Below are 22,500 nucleotides of genomic sequence, written 5' to 3' on the forward strand. Positions count from 1 at the left end.
AACTGAGTGTGTGTAGCTAGCATTCTTATCGAGAGAGCTTCTCCGCCGCGGACACATCTAAACTAGCAACTGTGTGTGTGTAGCTAGCATTCTTATCGAGAGAGCTTCTCCGCCACGGACACATCTAAACTAGCAACTGTGTGTGTGTAGCTAGCATTCTTATCGAGAGAGCTTCTCCGCCACGGACACATCTAAACTAGCAACTGTGTGTGTGTAGCTAGCATTCTTATCGAGAGAGCTTCTCCGCCGCGGACACATCTAAACTAGCAACTGTGTGTGTGTAGCCAGCATTCTTATCGAGAGAGCTTCTCCGCCGCGGACACATCTAAACTAGCAACTGTGTGTGTGTAGCCAGCATTCTTATCGAGAGAGCTTCTCCGCCACGGACACATCTAAACTAGCAACTGTGTGTGTGTAGCTAGCATTCTTATCGAGAGAGCTTCTCCGCCGCGGACACATCTAAACTAGCAACTGTGTGTGTGTAGCCAGCATTCTTATCGAGAGAGCTTCTCCGCCACGGACACATATAAACTAGCAACTGTGTGTGTGTAGCTAGCATTCTTATCGAGAGAGCTTCTCCGCCACGGACACATCTAAACTAGCAACTGAGTGTGTGTAGTGTGTGTAGCTAGCATTCTTATCGAGAGAGCTTCTCCGCCATGGACACATCTAAACTAGCAACTGAGTGTGTGTAGTGTGTGTAGCTAGCATTCTTATCGAGAGAGCTTCTCCGCCACGGACACATCTAAACTAGCAACTGTGTGTGTGTAGCTAGCATTCTTATCGAGAGAGCTTCTCCGCCACGGACACATATAAACTAGCAACTGTGTGTGTGTAGCTAGCATTCTTATCGAGAGAGCTTCTCCGCCACGGACACATCTAAACTAGCAACTGAGTGTGTGTAGTGTGTGTAGCTAGCATTCTTATCGAGAGAGCTTCTCCGCCACGGACACATCTAAACTAGCAACTGAGTGTGTGTAGCTAGCATTCTTATCGAGAGAGCTTCTCCGCCACGGACACATATAAACTAGCAACTGTGTGTGTGTAGCTAGCATTCTTATCGAGAGAGCTTCTCCGCCGCGGACACATCTAAACTAGCAACTGTGTGTGTGCAGCGTGTGTAGCTAGCATTCTTATCGAGAGAGCTTCTCCGCCACGGACACATCTAAACTAGCAACTGAGTGTGTGTAGCTAGCATTCTTATCGAGAGAGCTTCTCCGCCACGGACACATATAAACTAGCAACTGTGTGTGTGTAGCTAGCATTCTTATCGAGAGAGCTTCTCCGCCGCGGACACATCTAAACTAGCAACTGAGTGTGTGTAGCTAGCATTCTTATCGAGAGAGCTTCTCCGCCGCAGACACATATAAACTAGCAACTGTGTGTGTAGCTAGCATTCTTATCGAGAGAGCTTCTCCGCCGCGGACACATCTAAACTAGCAACTGAGTGTGTGTAGCTAGCATTCTTATCGAGAGAGCTTCTCCGCCACGGACACATATAAACTAGCAACTGTGTGTGTGTAACTAGCATTCTTATCGAGAGAGCTTCTCCGCCGCGGACACATATAAACTAGCAACTGTGTGTGTGTAGCTAGCATTCTTATCGCGAGAGCTTCTCCGCCGCGGACACATCTAAACTAGCAACTGTGTGTGTGTAGCTAGCATTCTTAACGAGAGAGCTTCTCCGCCGCGGACACATCTAAACTAGCAACTGAGTGTGTGTAGCTAGCATTCTTATCGAGAGAGCTTCTCCGCCGCGGACACATCTAAACTAGCAACTGTGTGTGTGTAGCTAGCATTCTTATCGAGAGAGCTTCTCCGCCACGGACACATCTAAACTAGCAACTGTGTGTGTGTAGCTAGCATTCTTATCGAGAGAGCTTCTCCGCCACGGACACATCTAAACTAGCAACTGTGTGTGTGTAGCTAGCATTCTTATCGAGAGAGCTTCTCCGCCGCGGACACATCTAAACTAGCAACTGTGTGTGTGTAGCCAGCATTCTTATCGAGAGAGCTTCTCCGCCGCGGACACATCTAAACTAGCAACTGTGTGTGTGTAGCCAGCATTCTTATCGAGAGAGCTTCTCCGCCACGGACACATCTAAACTAGCAACTGTGTGTGTGTAGCTAGCATTCTTATCGAGAGAGCTTCTCCGCCGCGGACACATCTAAACTAGCAACTGTGTGTGTGTAGCCAGCATTCTTATCGAGAGAGCTTCTCCGCCACGGACACATATAAACTAGCAACTGTGTGTGTGTAGCTAGCATTCTTATCGAGAGAGCTTCTCCGCCACGGACACATCTAAACTAGCAACTGAGTGTGTGTAGTGTGTGTAGCTAGCATTCTTATCGAGAGAGCTTCTCCGCCATGGACACATCTAAACTAGCAACTGAGTGTGTGTAGTGTGTGTAGCTAGCATTCTTATCGAGAGAGCTTCTCCGCCACGGACACATCTAAACTAGCAACTGTGTGTGTGTAGCTAGCATTCTTATCGAGAGAGCTTCTCCGCCACGGACACATCTAAACTAGCAACTGAGTGTGTGTAGTGTGTGTAGCTAGCATTCTTATCGAGAGAGCTTCTCCGCCATGGACACATCTAAACTAGCAACTGAGTGTGTGTAGTGTGTGTAGCTAGCATTCTTATCGAGAGAGCTTCTCCGCCACGGACACATCTAAACTAGCAACTGTGTGTGTGTAGCTAGCATTCTTATCGAGAGAGCTTCTCCGCCACGGACACATCTAAACTAGCAACTGAGTGTGTGTAGCTAGCATTCTTATCGAGAGAGCTTCTCCGCCATGGACACATCTAAACTAGCAACTGAGTGTGTGTAGCTAGCATTCTTATCGAGAGAGCTTCTCCGCCGCGGACACATATAAACTAGCAACTGTGTGTGTGTAGCTAGCATTCTTAACGAGAGAGCTTCTCCGCCACGGACACATCTAAACTAGCAACTGAGTGTGTGTAGCTAGCATTCTTATCGAGAGAGCTTCTCCGCCGCGGACACATCTAAACTAGCAACTGTGTGTGTGTAGCTAGCATTCTTATCGAGAGAGCTTCTCCGCCGCGGACACATCTAAACTAGCAACTGTGTGTGTGTAGCTAGCATTCTTATCGAGAGAGCTTCTCCGCCGCGGACACATCTAAACTAGCAACTGAGTGTGTGTAGCTAGCATTCTTATCGAGAGAGCTTCTCCGCCGCGGACACATCTAAACTAGCAACTGTGTGTGTGTAGCTAGCATTCTTATCGAGAGAGCTTCTCCGCCGCGGACACATCTAAACTAGCAACTGTGTGTGTGTAGCTAGCATTCTTATCGAGAGAGCTTCTCCGCCACGGACACATCTAAACTAGCAACTGTGTGTGTGTAGCTAGCATTCTTATCGAGAGAGCTTCTCCGCCGCGGACACATCTAAACTAGCAACTGTGTGTGTGTAGCTAGCATTCTTATCGAGAGAGCTTCTCCGCCGCGGACACATCTAAACTAGCAACTGTGTGTGTGTAGCTAGCATTCTTATCGAGAGAGCTTCTCCGCCGCGGACACATCTAAACTAGCAACTGAGTGTGTGTAGCTAGCATTCTTATCGAGAGAGCTTCTCCGCCGCGGACACATCTAAACTAGCAACTGTGTGTGTGTAGCTAGCATTCTTATCGAGAGAGCTTCTCCGCCGCGGACACATCTAAACTAGCAACTGAGTGTGTGTAGCTAGCATTCTTATCGAGAGAGCTTCTCCGCCGCGGACACATCTAAACTAGCAACTGAGTGTGTGTAGCTAGCATTCTTATCGAGAGAGCTTCTCCGCCGCGGACACATCTAAACTAGCAACTGTGTGTGTGTAGCTAGCATTCTTATCGAGAGAGCTTCTCCGCCGCGGACACATCTAAACTAGCAACTGTGTGTGTGTAGCTAGCATTCTTATCGAGAGCTTCCAGAACTGGAGAATGGTGGACTTCGACCTTGTTCACCAATGCAGGCTGCGTCTTGCGAGTGATGCGGTACCAAGACCCGATGACTTTTCTATCCCTCAGAGCAGTGGTGTGTGTGTGTGTGTGTGTGTGTGTGTGCGTGTGCGTGTGTGTGCGTGTGTGTGTCTGAAATGTAGGTCAAACAATTAAACATCAGGTCAGGAATCTTGGTGTGTCTCTAGAGTCAGACCTTAGCTTCAGTAGTCATGTCAAATCAATAACTAGATCAGCATACTATCATCTGAACAATATTGCAGGAATTAGATGCTTTGTTTCCAGTCAGGACTTAGAGAAACTTGTGCATGCTTTCATCACCAGCAGGGTGGATTACTGTACTGGACTCCTCACTGAAGACAGTTGCAGCTCGTACAGAACGCTGAGCAGAACCAGAACACATGAACACATCACACCAGTCCTCAGGTCTTTACACTGGCTCCCAGACACATTTAGGATTGATTTTAAAGTATTATTACTGGTATATAAATCATTTAATGGCCTAGGACCTCAATACACGGCAGATATGCTCACTGAATATAAACCCATCAGATCACTCAGATCATTAGGATCACATCAGCTGGAAACACCAAGAGTTCACTCAAAGCACGGCGAGTCCGCTTTTAGCTATTATGCTGGAACCAGAACCAGCTTCCAGAAGAGATCAGGTGCGCTCCTACTGTAGCCATTCACATCCAGACTCAGAACACTTCTGTTTAGTATTCGGATCGAGCTCAATCGGATCGATTAATGTGTTTATATGAAGGCTTTTCAGTCCGACTGAGCCGTCAATCCCATTACTAACGGATTATTTGGTTGCATGTGAACGTAGCCAGCGTGTGAGTGTGTGTGTGTGTGTGACTGACCTCTGGCGTGTCTCATGTAAACATAGCCAGTGTGTGTGTGTGTGTGTGTGACTGACCTCTGGGCGTGTCCCCGGTGCTGGACGAGGACACGGTTCTGCTGCGGTCGGTGTTCCCGCTGAGAGCCTGGGCCTCGTCCTCTGCGTCGGGGAGCGTGGGGTCCAGCGGGAGCTCGGGGAAGCGTGGGGTGGTGCCCCGGTGCCGAGACCCATTGGGGAGTCCGGGTTCTACGTTAGGGAGTCCGGGTTCTGCGTTGGGGAGTCCGGGTTCTGCGTTGGGGAGTCCGGGTTCTCCATTGGGGAGTCCGGGTTCTCCGTTGGGAAGCTCATGGGAGGCGTCGGAAGCCTCGCGGTCAGTGGTGCTGATCTCCGACTCCACCAGAGGGCAGAGGAGCGAGGACTGAGGCATGCTGGGAGACACATGCTCCTGCACACGCATGATCACATGGCCGTTGGTCTTAGAGGAGTCATTATGCTCTTGGCCTTCATTGTCTGCCTCCTCCTCTTCCTCATCCTCCTCTTCCTCTTCCTCATCATCATCATCGTCGTCGTAGTCTTCTTCATCCTCCTCCTCCTCCTCCTCCTCCTCTTGTCTCTCTGTTGTCTCAGTTTCTCCCTGGTTCGGACTCTCCTGTGTCTTCAGCTCATCTGTGGAGTTCTGTGGGGGCGTGGCTTCTGTTTCCTCTTCCTCTGCTTTATCCTCCTCTTCCTCTCCCGCATCTTCATTTCCCTCCTGCTCTTCCGGTAGTCCTGAGTTTTCCCGCTCCTCCTGCTGTCCGGGTGGAGTATGTGTGCGTGACTCTTCTTCTTCCTCGTTTTCCTCACTTTCCTGCTGGTCCTGATCCGGTTCTGCACCTGATAGACACAGAGACATCGGCTCAAAAACACGCAACCAAACTTTTTAGGTCGTCCTCATTATTGTGAAGAATTACACAAAAAAAATCAGAAAAATCCTCACAGTACATAAGCCAAAACGAAACCAACACAGACATACATAAGGCCTACTGAAGCGTGAGATGCAGTGGTGTAAAGCGGGGGATGCAGTGGTGCAAAGCGTGGGATGCAGTGGTGTAAAGAGTGGGATGCAGTGGTGTAAAGAGTGGGATGCAGTGGTGTAAAGTGTGGGATGCAGTGGTGTAAAGTGTGGGATGCAGTGGTGTAAAGAGTGGGATGCAGTGGTGTAAAGCGTGAGATGCAGTGGTGTAAAGCGTGAGATGCAGTGGTGTAAAGAGTGGGGTGCAGTGGTGTAAAGTGTGGGATGCAGTGGTGTAAAGCGTGAGATGCAGTGGTGTAAAGAGTGGGGTGCAGTGGTGTAAAGAGTGGGATGCAGTGGTGTAAAGAGTGGGATGCAGTGGTGTAAAGAGTGGGATGCAGTGGTGTAAAGCGTGGGATGCAGTGGTGTAAAGTGTGGGATGCAGTGGTGTAAAGTGTGGGATGCAGTGGTGTAAAGAGTGGGATGCAGTGGTGTAAAGAGTGGGATGCAGTGGTGTAAAGAGTGGGGTGCAATGGTGTAAAGCGAGGGATGCAGTAGTGTAAAGAGTGGGGTGCAGTGGTGTAAAGCGAGGGATGCAGTAGTGTAAAGAGTGGGGTGCAGTGGTGTAAAGCGAGGGATGCAGTAGTGTAAAGAGTGGGGTGCAGTGGTGTAAAGCGAGGGATGCAGTAGTGTAAAGAGTGGGGTGCAGTGGTGTAAAGAGTGGGATGCAGTGGTGTAAAGTGTGGGATGCAGTGGTGTAAAGAGTGGGATGCAGTGGTGTAAAGAGTGGGATGCAGTGGTGTAAAGCGAGGGATGCAGTGGTGTAAAGAGTGGGGTGCAGTGGTGTAAAGAGTGGGGTGCAGTGGTGTAAAGTGTGGGGTGCAGTGGTGTAAAGAGTGGGGTGCAGTGGTGTAAAGAGTGGGGTGCAGTGGTGTAAAGAGTGGGGTGCAGTGGTGTAAAGTGTGGGATGCAGTGGTGTAAAGAGTGGGATGCAGTGGTGTAAAGTGTGGGATGCAGTGGTGTAAAGAGTGAGAAGCAGTGGTGTAAAGCGTGGGATGCAGTGGTGCAAAGCGTGGGATGCAGTGGTGTAAAGTGTGGGATGCAGTGGTGTAAAGCGTGGGATGCAGTGGTGTAAAGAGTGATATGCAGTGGTGTAAAGAGTGAGATGCAGTGGTGTAAAGTGTGGGATGCAGTGGTGTAAAGAGTGAGATGCAGTGGTGTAAAGAGTGGGGTGCAGTGGTGTAAAGAGTGGGGTGCAGTGGTGTAAAGAGTGAGATGCAGTGGTGTAAAGCGGGGGATGCAGTGGTGTAAAGAGTGGGGTGCAGTGGTGTAAAGAGTGAGATGCAGTGGTGTAAAGCGTGGGATGCAGTGGTGCAAAGCATGGGATGCAGTGGTGTAAAGCGTGGGATGCAGTGGTGTAAAGCGTGGGATGCAGTGGTGTAAAGAGTGGGGTGCAGTGGTGTAAAGAGTGAGATGCAGTGGTGTAAAGCGTGGGATGCAGTGGTGCAAAGCATGGGATGCAGTGGTGTAAAGCGTGGGATGCAGTGGTGCAAAGCATGGGATGCAGTGGTGTAAAGCGTGGGATGCAGTGGTGTAAAGCGTGGGATGCAGTGGTGCAAAGCGTGGGATGCAGTGGTGCAAAGTGTGGGATGCAGTGGTGTAAAGTGTGGGATGCAGTGGTGTAAAGTGTGGGATGCAGTGGTGTAAAGAGTGGGATGCAGTGGTGTAAAGCGTGAGATGCAGTGGTGTAAAGCGTGAGATGCAGTGGTGTAAAGTGTGGGATGCAGTGGTGTAAAGAGTGAGATGCAGTGGTGTAAAGAGTGGGGTGCAGTGGTGTAAAGAGTGGGGTGCAGTGGTGTAAAGAGTGGTATGCAGTGGTGTAAAGCGTGAGATGCAGTGGTGTAAAGCGTGATATGCAGTGGTGTAAAGAGTGGGGTGCAGTGGTGTAAAGTGTGGGATGTAGTGGTGTAAAGAGTGGGATGCAGTGGTGTAAAGAGTGGGGTGCAGTGGTGTAAAGCGAGGGATGCAGTGGTGTAAAGAGTGGGGTGCAGTGGTGTAAAGAGTGGGATGCAGTGGTGTAAAGTGTGGGATGCAGTGGTGTAAAGAGTGGGATGCAGTGGTGTAAAGAGTGGGATGCAGTGGTGTAAAGCGAGGGATGCAGTGGTGTAAAGAGTGGGGTGCAGTGGTGTAAAGAGTGGGGTGCAGTGGTGTAAAGTGTGGGGTGCAGTGGTGTAAAGAGTGGGGTGCAGTGGTGTAAAGAGTGGGGTGCAGTGGTGTAAAGAGTGGGGTGCAGTGGTGTAAAGTGTGGGATGCAGTGGTGTAAAGAGTGGGATGCAGTGGTGTAAAGTGTGGGATGCAGTGGTGTAAAGAGTGGGATGCAGTGGTGTAAAGTGTGGGATGCAGTGGTGTAAAGTGTGGGATGCAGTGGTGTAAAGGGTGGGATGCAGTGGTGTAAAGTGTGGGATGCAGTGGTGTAAAGAGTGGGATGCAGTGGTGTAAAGCGTGGGATGCAGTGGTGTAAAGAGTGGGATGCAGTGGTGTAAAGAGTGGAATGCAGTGGTGTAAAGTGTGGGATGCAGTGGTGTAAAGTGTGGGATGCAGTGGTGTAAAGTGTGGGATGCAGTGGTGTAAAGTGTGGGATGCAGTGGTGTAAAGTGTGGGATGCAGTGGTGTAAAGAGTGGGATGCAGTGGTGTAAAGAGTGGGATGCAGTGGTGTAAAGTGAGGGATGCAGTGGTGTAAAGAGTGGGGTGCAGTGGTGTAAAGAGTGGGGTGCAGTGGTGTAAAGTGTGGGGTGCAGTGGTGTAAAGAGTGGGGTGCAGTGGTGTAAAGAGTGGGGTGCAGTGGTGTAAAGTGTGGGATGCAGTGGTGTAAAGAGTGGGATGCAGTGGTGTAAAGTGTGGGATGCAGTGGTGTAAAGTGTGGGATGCAGTGGTGAAAAGTGTGGGATACAGTGGTGTAAAGAGTGGGATGCAGTGGTGTAAAGAGTGGGATGCAGTGGTGTAAAGAGTGGAATGCAGTGGTGTAAAGTGTGGGATGCAGTGGTGTAAAGTGTGGGATGCAGTGGTGTAAAGTGTGGGATGCAGTGGTGTAAAGTGTGGGATGCAGTGGTGTAAAGAGTGGGATGCAGTGGAGTAAAGCGGGGGATGCAGTGGTGTAAAGAGTGGGATGCAGTGGTGTAAAGTGTGGGATGCAGTGGTGTAAAGCGGGGGATGCAGTGGTGTAAAGAGTGAGATGCAGTGGTGTAAAGAGTGGGATGCAGTGGTGTAAAGAGTGAGATGCAGTGGTGTAAAGAGTGAGATGCAGTGGTGTAAAGAGTGAGATGCAGTGGTGTAAAGAGTGAGATGCAGTGGTGTAAAGAGTGAGATGCAGTGGTGTAAAGAGTGAGATGCAGTGGTGTAAAGAGTGGGATGCAGTGGTGTAAAGAGTGGGATGCAGTGGAGTAAAGCGGGGGATGCAGTGGTGTAAAGAGTGAGATGCAGTGGTGTAAAGTGTGGGATGCAGTGGTGTAAATTGTGGGATGCAGTGGTGTAAAGTGTGGGATGCAGTGGTGTAAAGTGTGGGATGCAGTGGTGTAAAGTGTGGGATGCAGTGGTGTAAAGTGTGGGGTGCAGTGGTGTAAAGAGTGGGATGCAGTGGAGTAAAGCGGGGGATGCAGTGGTGTAAAGAGTGGGATGCAGTGGAGTAAAGCGGGGGATGCAGTGGTGTAAAGTGTGGGATGCAGTGGTGTAAAGAGTGGGATGCAGTGGTGTAAAGAGTGGGATGCAGTGGTGTAAAGAGTGGGATGCAGTGGTGTAAAGAGTGGGATGCAGTGGTGTAAAGAGTGGGATGCAGTGGTGTAAAGAGTGGGATGCAGTGGTGTAAAGAGTGGGGTACAGTGGTGTAAAGAGTGGGATGCAGTGGTGTAAAGAGTGGGATGCAGTGGTGTAAAGAGTGGGATGCAGTGGTGTAAAGAGTGGGATGCAGTGGTGTAAAGTGTGGGATGCAGTGGTGTAAAGCGTGGGGTGCAGTGGTGTAAAGCGTGGGATGCAGTGGTGTAAAGTGTGGGGTGCAGTGGTGTAAAGAGTGGGGTGCAGTGGTGTAAAGAGTGGGGTGCAGTGGTGTAAAGTGTGGGGTGCAGTGGTGTAAAGTGTGGGATGCAGTGGTGTAAAGCGTGAGATGCAGTGGTGTAAAGAGTGGGATGCAGTGGTGTAAAGAGTGGGATGCAGTGGTGTAAAGAGTGGGATGCAGTGGTGTAAAGCGTGAGATGCAGTGGTGTAAAGAGTGGGATGCAGTGGTGTAAAGCGTGAGATGCAGTGGTGTAAAGAGTGGGATGCAGTGGTGTAAAGAGTGGGATGCAGTGGTGTAAAGTGTGGGATGCAGTGGTGTAAAGAGTGGGATGCAGTGGTGTAAAGAGTGGGATGCAGTGGTGTAAAGAGTGGGATGCAGTGGTGTAAAGAGTGGGATGCAGTGGTGTAAAGCGTGAGATGCAGTGGTGTAAAGAGTGGGATGCAGTGGTGTAAAGAGTGGGATGCAGTGGTGTAAAGAGTGGGATGCAGTGGTGTAAAGAGTGGGATGCAGTGGTGTAAAGTGTGGGATGCAGTGGTGTAAAGCGTGGGATGCAGTGGTGTAAAGCGTGAGATGCAGTGGTGTAAAGAGTGGGATGCAGTGGTGTAAAGAGTGGGATGCAGTGGTGTAAAGTGTGGGATGCAGTGGTGTAAAGTGAGGGATGCAGTGGTGTAAAGAGTGGGGTGCAGTGGTGTAAAGAGTGGGGTGCAGTGGTGTAAAGAGTGGGGTGCAGTGGTGTAAAGAGTGGGGTGCAGTGGTGTAAAGAGGAGGATCCAATCCGATGGACGAGTTTGGGTTTGGCGGATGCCAGGAGAACGCTACTTGCCTGATTGCATTGTGCCAAGTGTAAAGTTTGGTGGAGGGGGTATTATGGTGTGTGGTTAGGCTCGACCCCTTAGTTCCAGTGAAAGGAACTCTTAATGCTTTGGCAATATAGTATATGTATTAGGGGTGTAACGATACACGTATCCGAATTGAACCGTTCGGCACGAGGCTTTCGGTTCGGTACGCATTACAAACCGAACGATTCGTTGAAAAAAATTTTTTTTTATAATAATAATCTAAATTAAAATCAAGGAAATTTCTCTGGCATTTCTTTCTTTTTTTCCGCTGTATCGAAAACTTACCGAACCGTGACACCAGTGTATCGTATTGAACCGAACCGTGAATCGTGTGGACCGTTACACCCCTAGTGTGTATCCATTTACAGTATATACATGCATGTACGTGAGATGTGCATCTGCTCGTCAAATAATGAACAGTAATGAAAAGTAAAATAAAAAGGAAATGATGCTGGTTTTCATGTGTGACTGATCACTCATGTGTGATAGAGGCTCACTCACATGTGTGGTTGGTGAGTCTGACGGGCCTCTCCTTCTCTCCCTCGGCCTCCTCGTCCTCATCAACCTCTTCATCATCCTCTTCCTCACTGTCGGCCAGCGCCAGGGCGGGGCTGGGGGTGGAGTCTGAGGCTCCGCCCACTCTCTGTTTCTCCGCCTCTCGCTCCAGAGCTTCGATCTCCAGCATGCGTCTCTCCAGCAGCTCCGCCTGACGCTTCTGCTTCTTCTTCAGCTTCTTCTTCTTATTTTTGGAGATCTTCCCCACCTGTAGGGGGCGCCACACCACAGCAACAGCTCAAACACACACTTTCCCTCAATATAAGCACATTCACTACAGGTTGGTTATTCCCTATAATACTGCCGCCATCATGATGTGCTCATTCATTATAATAGTTTAGTGAAAGCTGGATTTCATGTGTTTGTTACAGACTTCACTGACCTGTTTGAGTTGAGGAGCCGTGCTGACTGCAAACACACACACACACACACACACACACACACACACAGAGTCAGTGTCACACTCGCGTGGAGGATCATGACAGGAATCAGGGATGAAACAGAGGAGGAGAAACAGAGGATGAACAGAGGAGGAGAAACGGAGGATGAACAGAGGAGAAGAAACGGAGGATGAACAGAGGAGAAGAAACGGAGGATGAACAGAGGAGAAGAAACAGAGGATGAACAGAGGAGAAGAAACGGAGGATGAACAGAGGAGGAGAAACAGAGGATGAACAGAGGAGAAGAAACGGAGGATGAACAGAGGAGAAGAAACGGAGGATGAACAGAGGAGAAGAAACGGAGGATGAACAGAGGAGAAGAAACAGAGGATGAACAGAGGAGAAGAAACGGAGGATGAACAGAGGAGAAGAAACGGAGGATGAACAGAGGAGGAGAAACAGAGGATGAACAGAGAAGAAACAGAGGATGAACAGAGGAGGAGAAACAGAGGATGAACAGAGGAGAAGAAACAGAGGATGAATAGAGGAGGAGAAACAGAGGATGAACAGAGGAGAAGAAACAGAGGATGAACAGAGGAGGAGAAACGGAGGATGAACAGAGGAGAAGAAACAGAGGATGAACAGAGGAGGAGAAACGGAGGATGAACAGAGGAGAAGAAACAGAGGATGAACAGAGGAGAAGAAACAGAGGATGAACAGAGGAGAAGAAACGGAGGATGAACAGAGGAGGAGAAACGGAGGATGAACAGAGGAGAAGAAACAGAGGATGAACAGAGGAGGAGAAACGGAGGATGAACAGAGGAGGAGAAACGGAGGATGAACAGAGGAGGAGAAACGGAGGATGAACAGAGGAGAAGAAACGGAGGATGAACAGAGGAGGAGAAACGGAGGATGAACAGAGGAGAAGAGAGTACCGGCGGATCCTGAAGGAGGAGGCGCTCCTGCTTTCTGCCACTCGGTGGCCTCGACTGCCATCCTGCGCACGAAGGCCTCGTCCACACACATCAGGATGTTCTCCGGCTTGATGTCCGTGTGGATGATCTTACACTTACTGTGAAGGTAGTCCAGCCCCTGCAGAACCTGCACGCACACGCACACACACACACACACACACACACGTCAGTGACACGAAGGTGTGCAAGGACTTTACGTCTTGCGTTAGTTTCTGATGTTCTCGTAGCTCCGCCCACAGTGAAAACCGTCTCGACGCCGGATACTTGTGGTTTCATGCATGGGTCAAAATGTTATGGTCAGTGAGGGAGTGTGAGGGTCACTTATGGTCAGTGATGGAGTGTGAGGGTCACTTATGGTCAGTGAGGGAGTGTGAGGGTCACTTATGGTCAGTGAGGGAGTGTGAGGGTCACTTATGGTCAGTGAGGGAGTGTGAGGGTCACTTATGGTCAGTGATGGAGTGTGAGGGTCACTTATGGTCAGTGAGGGAGTGTGAGGGTCAGTGAGGGAGTGTGAGGGTCACTTATGGTCAGTGATGGAGTGTGAGGGTCACTTATGGTCAGTGAGGGAGTGTGAGGGTCAGTGAGGGAGTGTGAGGGTCAGTGAGGGAGTGTGAGGGTCACTTATGGTCAGTGAGGGAGTGTGAGGGTCACTTATGGTCAGTGAGGGAGTGTGAGGGTCAGTGAGGGAGTGTGAGGGTCACTTATGGTCAGTGAGTGAGTGTGAGGGTCACTTATGGTCAGTGAGGGAGTGTGAGGGTCACTTATGGTCAGTGATGGAGTGTGAGGGTCACTTATGGTCAGTGAGGGAGTGTGAGGGTCACTTATGGTCAGTGATGGAGTGTGAGGGTCACTTATGGTCAGTGAGGGAGTGTGAGGGTCACTTATGGTCAGTGAGGGAGTGTGAGGGTCACTTATGGTCAGTGAGGGAGTGTGAGGGTCACTTATGGTCAGTGATGGAGTGTGAGGGTCACTTATGGTCAGTGAGGGTCACTTAAGGTCAGTGAGGGAGTGTGAGAGTCAGTTATGGAGTGTGAGGGTCACTTATGGTCAGTGATGGAGTGTGAGGGTCAGTTATGGTCAGTGAGGGAGTGTGAGGGTCAGTGAGGGAGTGTGAGGGTCACTTATGGTCAGTGAGAGTCACTTAAGGTCAGTGAGGGAGTGTGAGTCAGTTAGGGAGTGTGAGGGTCACTTATGGTCAGTGAGGGAGTGTGAGGGTCAGTGAGGGAGTGTGAGGGTCAGTGAGGGAGTGTGAGGGTCAGTGAGGGAGTGTGAGGGTCACTTATGGTCAGTGAGGGAGTGTGAGGATCAGTGAGGGAGTGTGAGGGTCACTTATGGTCAGTGAGGGAGTGTGAGGGTCAGTTATGGTCAGTGAGGGTCACTTAAGGTCAGTGAGGGAGTGTGAGGGTCAGTTATGGTCAGTGAGGGTCAGTGAGGGAGTGTGAGTGTCACTTATGGTCAGTGAGGGAGTGTGAGGGTCACTTATGGTCAGTGAGGGAGTGTGAGGGTCACTTATGGTCAGTGATGGAGTGTGAGGGTCACTTATGGTCAGTGAGGGTCAGTGAGGGAGTGTGAGGGTCACTTATGGTCAGTGATGGAGTGTGAGGGTCACTTATGGTCAGTGAGGGAGTGTGAGGGTCACTTATGGTCAGTGAGGGAGTGTGAGGGTCACTTATGGTCAGTGATGGAGTGTGAGGGTCACTTATGGTCAGTGAGGGAGTGTGAGGGTCACTTATGGTCAGTGAGGGAGTGTGAGGGTCACTTATGGTCAGTGATGGAGTGTGAGGGTCACTTATGGTCAGTGAGGGAGTGTGAGGGTCACTTATGGTCAGTGAGGGTCACTTATGGTCAGTGAGGGAGTGTGAGGGTCACTTATGGTCAGTGATGGAGTGTGAGGGTCACTTATGGTCAGTGAGGGTCAGTGATGGAGTGTGAGGGTCACTTATGGTCAGTGAGGGTCAGTGAGGGAGTGTGAGGGTCACTTATGGTCAGTGATGGAGTGTGAGGGTCACTTATGGTCAGTGAGGGAGTGTGAGGGTCACTTATGGTCAGTGAGGGTCACTTATGGTCAGTGAGGGAGTGTGAGGGTCACTTATGGTCAGTGATGGAGTGTGAGGGTCACTTATGGTCAGTGAGGGAGTGTGAGGGTCACTTATGGTCAGTGAGGGTCACTTAAGGTCAGTGAGGGAGTGTGAGAGTCAGTGAGGGAGTGTGAGGGTCACTTATGGTCAGTAAGGGAGTGTGAGGGTCACTTATGGTCAGTGAGGGAGTGTGAGGGTCAGTTATGGTCAGTGAGGGTCACTTAAGGTCAGTGAGGGAGTGTGAGAGTCAGTTAGGGAGTGTGAGGGTCACTTATGGTCAGTGAGGGAGTGTGAGGGTCAGTGAGGGAGTGTGAGGGTCACTTATGGTCAGTGAGGGAGTGTGAGGGTCACTTATGGTCAGTGAGGGAGTGTGAGGGTCAGTGAGGGAGTGTGAGGGTCACTTATGGTCAGTGAGGGAGTGTGAGGGTCACTTATGGTCAGTGATGGAGTGTGAGGGTCACTTATGGTCAGTGATGGAGTGTGAGGGTCACTTATGGTCAGTGAGGGTCAGTGAGGGAGTGTGAGGGTCACTTATGGTCAGTGATGGAGTGTGAGGGTCACTTATGGTCAGTGAGGGAGTGTGAGGGTCACTTATGGTCACTTATGGTCAGTGAGGGAGTGTGAGGGTCACTTATGGTCAGTGAGGGAGTGTGAGGGTCACTTATGGTCAGTGAGGGTCACTTAAGGTCAGTGAGTGAGTGTGAGAGTCAGTTAGGGAGTGTGAGGGTCACTTTGGTCAGTGAGGGAGTGTGAGAGTCACTTATGGTCAGTGATGGAGTGTGAGGGTCAGTTAGGGAGTGTGAGGGTCACTTATGGTCAGTGAGGGTCACTTAAGGTCAGTGAGGGAGTGTGAGAGTCAGTTAGGGAGTGTGAGGGTCACTTATGGTCAGTGAGGGAGTGTGAGGGTCACTTATGGTCAGTGAGGGAGTGTGAGGGTCAGTGAGGGAGTGTGAGGGTCACTTATGGTCACTTATGGTCAGTGAGGGAGTGTGAGGGTCAGTGAGGGAGTGTGAGGGTCACTTATGGTCAGTGAGGGAGTGTGAGGGTCACTTATGGTCAGTTAGGGAGTGTGAGGGTCACTTATGGTCGGTGAGGGAGTGTGAGGGTCACTTATGGTCAGTGAGGGAGTGTGAGGATCAGTGAGGGAGTGTGAGGGTCAGTTAGGGAGTGTGAGGGTCACTTATGGTCAGTTAGGGAGTGTGAGAGTCAGTTAGGGAGTGTGAGGGTCAGTGAGGGAGTGTGAGGGTCACTTATGGTCAGTTAGGGAGTGTGAGTGTCACTTATGGTCAGTGAGGGAGTGTGAGGGTCAGTGAGGGAGTGTGAGGGTCAGTTAGGGAGTGTGAAAGTCATTTATGATCAGTTAGGGAGTGTGAGAGTCAGTTAGGGAGTGTGAGGGTCAGTGAGGGAGTGTGAGGGTCACTTATGGTCAGTTAGGGAGTGTGAGAGTCAGTTAGGGAGTGTGAGGGTCAGTGAGGGAGTGTGAGGGTCACTTATGGTCAGTTAGGGAGTGTGAGTGTCACTTATGGTCAGTTAGGGAGTGTGAGAGTCAGTTAGGGAGTGTGAGGGTCAGTGAGGGAGTGTGAGGGTCAGTGAGGGAGTATGAGGGTCAGTTAGGGAGTGTGAGGGTCAGTGAGGGAGTGTGAGGGTCAGTTAGGGAGTGTGAGGGTCACTTATGGTCAGTGAGGGAGTGTGAGGGTCACTTATGGTCAGTTAGGGAGTGTGAGGGTCACTTATGGTCAGTTAGGGAGTGTGAGGGTCACTTATGGTCAGTGAGGGAGTGTGAGGGTCAGTGAGGGAGTGTGAGGGTCACTTATGGTCAGTTAGGGAGTGTGAGGGTCACTTATGGTCAGTGAGGGAGTGTGAGGGTCACTTATGGTCAGTTAGGGAGTGTGAGGGTCACTTATGGTCAGTGAGGGAGTGTGAGGGTCAGTGAGGGAGTGTGAGGGTCACTTATGGTCAGTGAGGGAGTGTGAGGGTCAGTTAGGGAGTGTGAGGGTCAGTGAGGGAGTGTGAGGGTCAGTTAGGGAGTGTGAGGGTCACTTATGGTCAGTGAGGGAGTGTGAGGGTCACTTATGGTCAGTTAGGGAGTGTGAGGGTCAGTGAGGGAGTGTGAGGGTCACTTATGGTCAGTGAGGGTCACTTATGGTCAGTTAGGGAGTATGAGTGTCACTTATGGTCAGTTAGGGAGTGTGAGTGTCACTTATGGTCAGTGAGGGAGTGTGAGGGTCAGTGAGGGAGTGTGAGGGTCAGTGAGGGAGTGTGAGGGTCAGTTAGGGAGTGTGAGGGTCACTTATGGTCAGTTAGGGAGTGTGAGAGTCAGTTAGGGAGTGTGAGGGTCAGTGAGGGAGTGTGAGGGTCACTTATGATCAGTTAGGGAGTGTGAGTGTCACTTATGGTCAGTTAGGGAGTGTGAGTGTCACTTATGGTCAGTGAGGGAGTGTGAGGATCAGTGAGGGTCAGTTAGGGAGTGTGAGGGTCACTTATGGTCAGTTAGGGAGTGTGAGAGTCAGTTAGGGAGTGTGAGGGTCAGTGAGGGAGTGTGAGGGTCACTTATGGTCAGTTAGGGAGTGTGAGTGTCACTTATGGTCAGTTAGGGAGTGTGAGTGTCACTTATGGTCAGTGAGGGAGTGTGAGGGTCAGTGAGGGAGTGTGAGGGTCAGTTAGGGAGTGTGAAAGTCACTTATGGTCAGTTAGGGAGTGTGAGAGTCAGTTAGGGAGTGTGAGGGTCAGTGAGGGAGTGTGAGGGTCACTTATGGTCAGTTAGGGAGTGTGAGGGTCAGTGAGGGAGTGTGAGGGTCACTTATGGTCAGTTAGGGAGTGTGAGTGTCACTTATGGTCAGTTAGGGAGTGTGAGAGTCAGTTAGGGAGTGTGAGGGTCAGTGAGGGAGTGTGAGGGTCAGTGAGGGAGTGTTGAGGGTCAGTTAGGGAGTGTGAGGGTCAGTGAGGGAGTGTGAGGGTCAGTTAGGGAGTGTGAGGGTCACTTATGGTCAGTGAGGGAGTGTGAGGGTCACTTATGGTCAGTTAGGGAGTGTGAGGGTCAGTGAGGGAGTGTGAGGGTCACTTATGGTCAGTGAGGGAGTGTGAGGGTCACTTATGGTCAGTGATGGAGTGTGAGGGTCACTTATGGTCAGTGATGGAGTGTGAGGGTCACTTATGGTCAGTGAGGGTCAGTGAGGGAGTGTGAGGGTCACTTATGGTCAGTGATGGAGTGTGAGGGTCACTTATGGTCAGTGAGGGAGTGTGAGGGTCACTTATGGTCACTTATGGTCAGTGAGGGAGTGTGAGGGTCACTTATGGTCAGTGAGGGAGTGTGAGGGTCACTTATGGTCAGTGAGGGTCACTTAAGGTCAGTGAGTGAGTGTGAGAGTCAGTTAGGGAGTGTGAGGGTCACTTTGGTCAGTGAGGGAGTGTGAGAGTCACTTATGGTCAGTGATGGAGTGTGAGGGTCAGTTAGGGAGTGTGAGGGTCACTTATGGTCAGTGAGGGTCACTTAAGGTCAGTGAGGGAGTGTGAGAGTCAGTTAGGGAGTGTGAGGGTCACTTATGGTCAGTGAGGGAGTGTGAGGGTCACTTATGGTCAGTGAGGGAGTGTGAGGGTCAGTGAGGGAGTGTGAGGGTCACTTATGGTCACTTATGGTCAGTGAGGGAGTGTGAGGGTCAGTGAGGGAGTGTGAGGGTCACTTATGGTCAGTGAGGGAGTGTGAGGGTCACTTATGGTCAGTTAGGGAGTGTGAGGGTCACTTATGGTCGGTGAGGGAGTGTGAGGGTCACTTATGGTCAGTGAGGGAGTGTGAGGATCAGTGAGGGAGTGTGAGGGTCAGTTAGGGAGTGTGAGGGTCACTTATGGTCAGTTAGGGAGTGTGAGAGTCAGTTAGGGAGTGTGAGGGTCAGTGAGGGAGTGTGAGGGTCACTTATGGTCAGTTAGGGAGTGTGAGTGTCACTTATGGTCAGTGAGGGAGTGTGAGGGTCAGTGAGGGAGTGTGAGGGTCAGTTAGGGAGTGTGAAAGTCATTTATGATCAGTTAGGGAGTGTGAGAGTCAGTTAGGGAGTGTGAGGGTCAGTGAGGGAGTGTGAGGGTCACTTATGGTCAGTTAGGGAGTGTGAGAGTCAGTTAGGGAGTGTGAGGGTCAGTGAGGGAGTGTGAGGGTCACTTATGGTCAGTTAGGGAGTGTGAGTGTCACTTATGGTCAGTTAGGGAGTGTGAGAGTCAGTTAGGGAGTGTGAGGGTCAGTGAGGGAGTGTGAGGGTCAGTGAGGGAGTATGAGGGTCAGTTAGGGAGTGTGAGGGTCAGTGAGGGAGTGTGAGGGTCACTTATGGTCAGTGAGGGAGTGTGAGGGTCACTTATGGTCAGTTAGGGAGTGTGAGGGTCACTTATGGTCAGTTAGGGAGTGTGAGGGTCACTTATGGTCAGTGAGGGAGTGTGAGGGTCAGTGAGGGAGTGTGAGGGTCACTTATGGTCAGTTAGGGAGTGTGAGGGTCACTTATGGTCAGTGAGGGAGTGTGAGGGTCACTTATGGTCAGTTAGGGAGTGTGAGGGTCACTTATGGTCAGTGAGGGAGTGTGAGGGTCAGTGAGGGAGTGTGAGGGTCACTTATGGTCAGTGAGGGAGTGTGAGGGTCAGTTAGGGAGTGTGAGGGTCAGTGAGGGAGTGTGAGGGTCAGTTAGGGAGTGTGAGGGTCACTTATGGTCAGTGAGGGAGTGTGAGGGTCACTTATGGTCAGTTAGGGAGTGTGAGGGTCAGTGAGGGAGTGTGAGGGTCACTTATGGTCAGTGAGGGTCACTTATGGTCAGTTAGGGAGTATGAGTGTCACTTATGGTCAGTTAGGGAGTGTGAGTGTCACTTATGGTCAGTGAGGGAGTGTGAGGGTCAGTGAGGGAGTGTGAGGGTCAGTGAGGGAGTGTGAGGGTCAGTTAGGGAGTGTGAGGGTCACTTATGGTCAGTTAGGGAGTGTGAGAGTCAGTTAGGGAGTGTGAGGGTCAGTGAGGGAGTGTGAGGGTCACTTATGATCAGTTAGGGAGTGTGAGTGTCACTTATGGTCAGTTAGGGAGTGTGAGTGTCACTTATGGTCAGTGAGGGAGTGTGAGGATCAGTGAGGGTCAGTTAGGGAGTGTGAGGGTCACTTATGGTCAGTTAGGGAGTGTGAGAGTCAGTTAGGGAGTGTGAGGGTCAGTGAGGGAGTGTGAGGGTCACTTATGGTCAGTTAGGGAGTGTGAGTGTCACTTATGGTCAGTTAGGGAGTGTGAGTGTCACTTATGGTCAGTGAGGGAGTGTGAGGGTCAGTGAGGGAGTGTGAGGGTCAGTTAGGGAGTGTGAAAGTCACTTATGGTCAGTTAGGGAGTGTGAGAGTCAGTTAGGGAGTGTGAGGGTCAGTGAGGGAGTGTGAGGGTCACTTATGGTCAGTTAGGGAGTGTGAGGGTCAGTGAGGGAGTGTGAGGGTCACTTATGGTCAGTTAGGGAGTGTGAGTGTCACTTATGGTCAGTTAGGGAGTGTGAGAGTCAGTTAGGGAGTGTGAGGGTCAGTGAGGGAGTGTGAGGGTCAGTGAGGGAGTGTTGAGGGTCAGTTAGGGAGTGTGAGGGTCAGTGAGGGAGTGTGAGGGTCAGTTAGGGAGTGTGAGGGTCACTTATGGTCAGTGAGGGAGTGTGAGGGTCACTTATGGTCAGTTAGGGAGTGTGAGGGTCAGTGAGGGAGTGTGAGGGTCACTTATGGTCAGTTAGGGAGTGTGAGGGTCACTTATGGTCAGTGAGGGAGTGTGAGGGTCAGTGAGGGAGTGTGAGGGTCACTTATGGTCAGTGAGGGAGTGTGAGGGTCAGTTAGGGAGTGTGAGGGTCAGTGAGGGAGTGTGAGGGTCAGTGAGGGAGTGTGAGGGTCACTTATGGTCAGTGAGGGAGTGTGAGGGTCACTTATGGTCAGTTAGGGAGTGTGAGGGTCAGTGAGGGAGTGTGAGGGTCACTTATGGTCAGTGAGGGAGTGTGAGGGTCACTTATGGTCAGTTAGGGAGTGTGAGGGTCAGTTAGGGAGTGTGAGGGTCAGTGAGGGAGTGTGAGGGTCAGTTAGGGAGTGTGAGGGTCACTTATGGTCAGTTAGGGAGTGTGAGGGTCACTTATGGTCAGTTAGGGAGTGTGAGGGTCAGTGAGGGAGTGTGAGGGTCAGTGAGGGAGTGTGAGGGTCAGTTAGGGAGTGTGAGGGTCACTTATCGTCAGTGAGGGAGTGTGAGGGTCACTTATGGTCAGTTAGGGAGTGTGAGGGTCAGTTAGGGAGTGTGAGGGTCACTTATGGTCAGTGAGGGAGTGTGAGGGTCAGTTAGGGAGTGTGAGGGTCACTTATGGTCAGTGAGGGAGTGTGAGGGTCAGTTAGGGAGTGTGAGGGTCAGTGAGGGAGTGTGAGGGTCAGTTAGGGAGTGTGAGGGTCACTTATGGTCAGTTAGGGAGTGTGAGGGTCAGTGAGGGAGTGTGAGGGTCACTTATGGTCAGTGAGGGAGTGTGAGGGTCAGTTAGGGAGTGTGAGGGTCACTTATGGTCAGTGAGGGAGTGTGAGGGTCAGTTAGGGAGTGTGAGGGTCAGTGAGGGAGTGTGAGGGTCAGTTAGGGAGTGTGAGGGTCACTTATGGTCAGTTAGGGAGTGTGAGGGTCACTTATGGTCAGTGAGGGAGTGTGAGGGTCAGTTAGGGAGTGTGAGGGTCAGTGAGGGAGTGTGAGGGTCAGTTAGGGAGTGTGAGGGTCACTTATGGTCAGTTAGGGAGTGTGAGGGTCACTTATGGTCAGTTAGGGAGTGTGAGGGTCACTTATGGTCAGTTAGGGAGTGTGAGGGTCAGTGAGGGAGTGTGAGGGTCAGTGAGGGAGTGTGAGGGTCACTTATGGTCAGTGAGGGAGTGTGAGGGTCACTTATGGTCAGTTAGGGAGTGTGAGGGTCAGTGAGGGTCAGTGAGGGAGTGTGAGGGTCACTTATGGTCAGTGAGGGAGTGTGAGGGTCACTTATGGTCAGTGAGGGAGTGTGAGGGTCAGTGAGGGAGTGTGAGGGTCAGTGAGGGTCAGTGAGGGAGTGTGAGGGTCAGTGAGGGAGTGTGAGGGTCAGTGAGGGAGTGTGAGGGTCACTTATGGTCAGTGAGGGAGTGTGAGGGTCAGTGAGGGAGTGTGAGGGTCAGTGAGGGAGTGTGAGGGTCAGTTAGGGAGTGTGAGGGTCAGTGAGGGAGTGTGAGGGTCACTTATGGTCAGTTAGGGAGTGTGAGGGTCACTTATGGTCAGTTAGGGAGTGTGAGGGTCAGTGAGGGAGTGTGAGGGTCAGTGAGGGAGTGTGAGGGTCAGTGAGGGAGTGTGAGGGTCAGTGAGGGTCAATGAGGGAGTGTGAGGGTCAGTGAGGGAGTGTGAGGGTCAGTGAGGGTCAGTGAGGGAGTGTGAGGGTCACTTATGGTCAGTTAGGGAGTGTGAGGGTCAGTGAGGGAGTGTGAGGGTCAGTGAGGGAGTGTGAGGGTCAGTGAGGGTCAATGAGGGAGTGTGAGGGTCAGTGAGGGAGTGTGAGGGTCAGTGAGGGAGTGTGAGGGTCAGTGAGGGAGTGTGAGGGTCAGTGAGGGAGTGTGAGGGTCACTTATGGTCAGTGAGGGAGTGTGAGGGTCACTTATGGTCAGTGAGGGAGTGTGAGGGTCAGTGAGGGAGTGTGAGGGTCAGTGAGGGAGTGTGAGGGTCAGTGAGGGAGTGTGAGGGTCAGTGAGGGAGTGTGAGGGTCACTTATGGTCAGTGAGGGAGTGTGAGGGTCAGTGAGGGTCAGTGAGGGAGTGTGAGGGTCAGTGAGGGAGTGTGAGGGTCAGTGAGGGAGTGTGAGGGTCACTTATGGTCAGT

At 51.2% G+C, this 22,500-nt stretch overlaps 1 protein-coding gene across 5 annotated transcripts in view; it reads right to left on the reverse strand.

Moving 5' to 3' along the window:
- srpk2 (SRSF protein kinase 2) overlaps positions 1 to 22,500 on the reverse strand; it is a 50,465-nt gene that overhangs the window by 8,597 nt on the left and 19,368 nt on the right. For all 5 annotated transcript variants that reach the window (XM_079604532.1, XM_079604531.1, XM_079604529.1 and 2 more), the window contains 4 exons: positions 12,552 to 12,717; positions 11,619 to 11,644; positions 11,183 to 11,444; positions 4,881 to 5,675 (listed from right to left, as the gene is read on the reverse strand). In XM_079604532.1, coding sequence (XP_079460658.1) covers positions 4,881 to 5,675; positions 11,183 to 11,444; positions 11,619 to 11,644; positions 12,552 to 12,717 — 1,249 coding nt within the window. The remainder of the gene's footprint in view (positions 1 to 4,880; positions 5,676 to 11,182; positions 11,445 to 11,618; positions 11,645 to 12,551; positions 12,718 to 22,500) is intronic.

Source organism: Phoxinus phoxinus (genome assembly GCF_949152265.1).
Source record: "Phoxinus phoxinus genome assembly, chromosome: 25".
Lineage (NCBI taxonomy): Eukaryota > Metazoa > Chordata > Actinopteri > Cypriniformes > Leuciscidae > Phoxinus > Phoxinus phoxinus.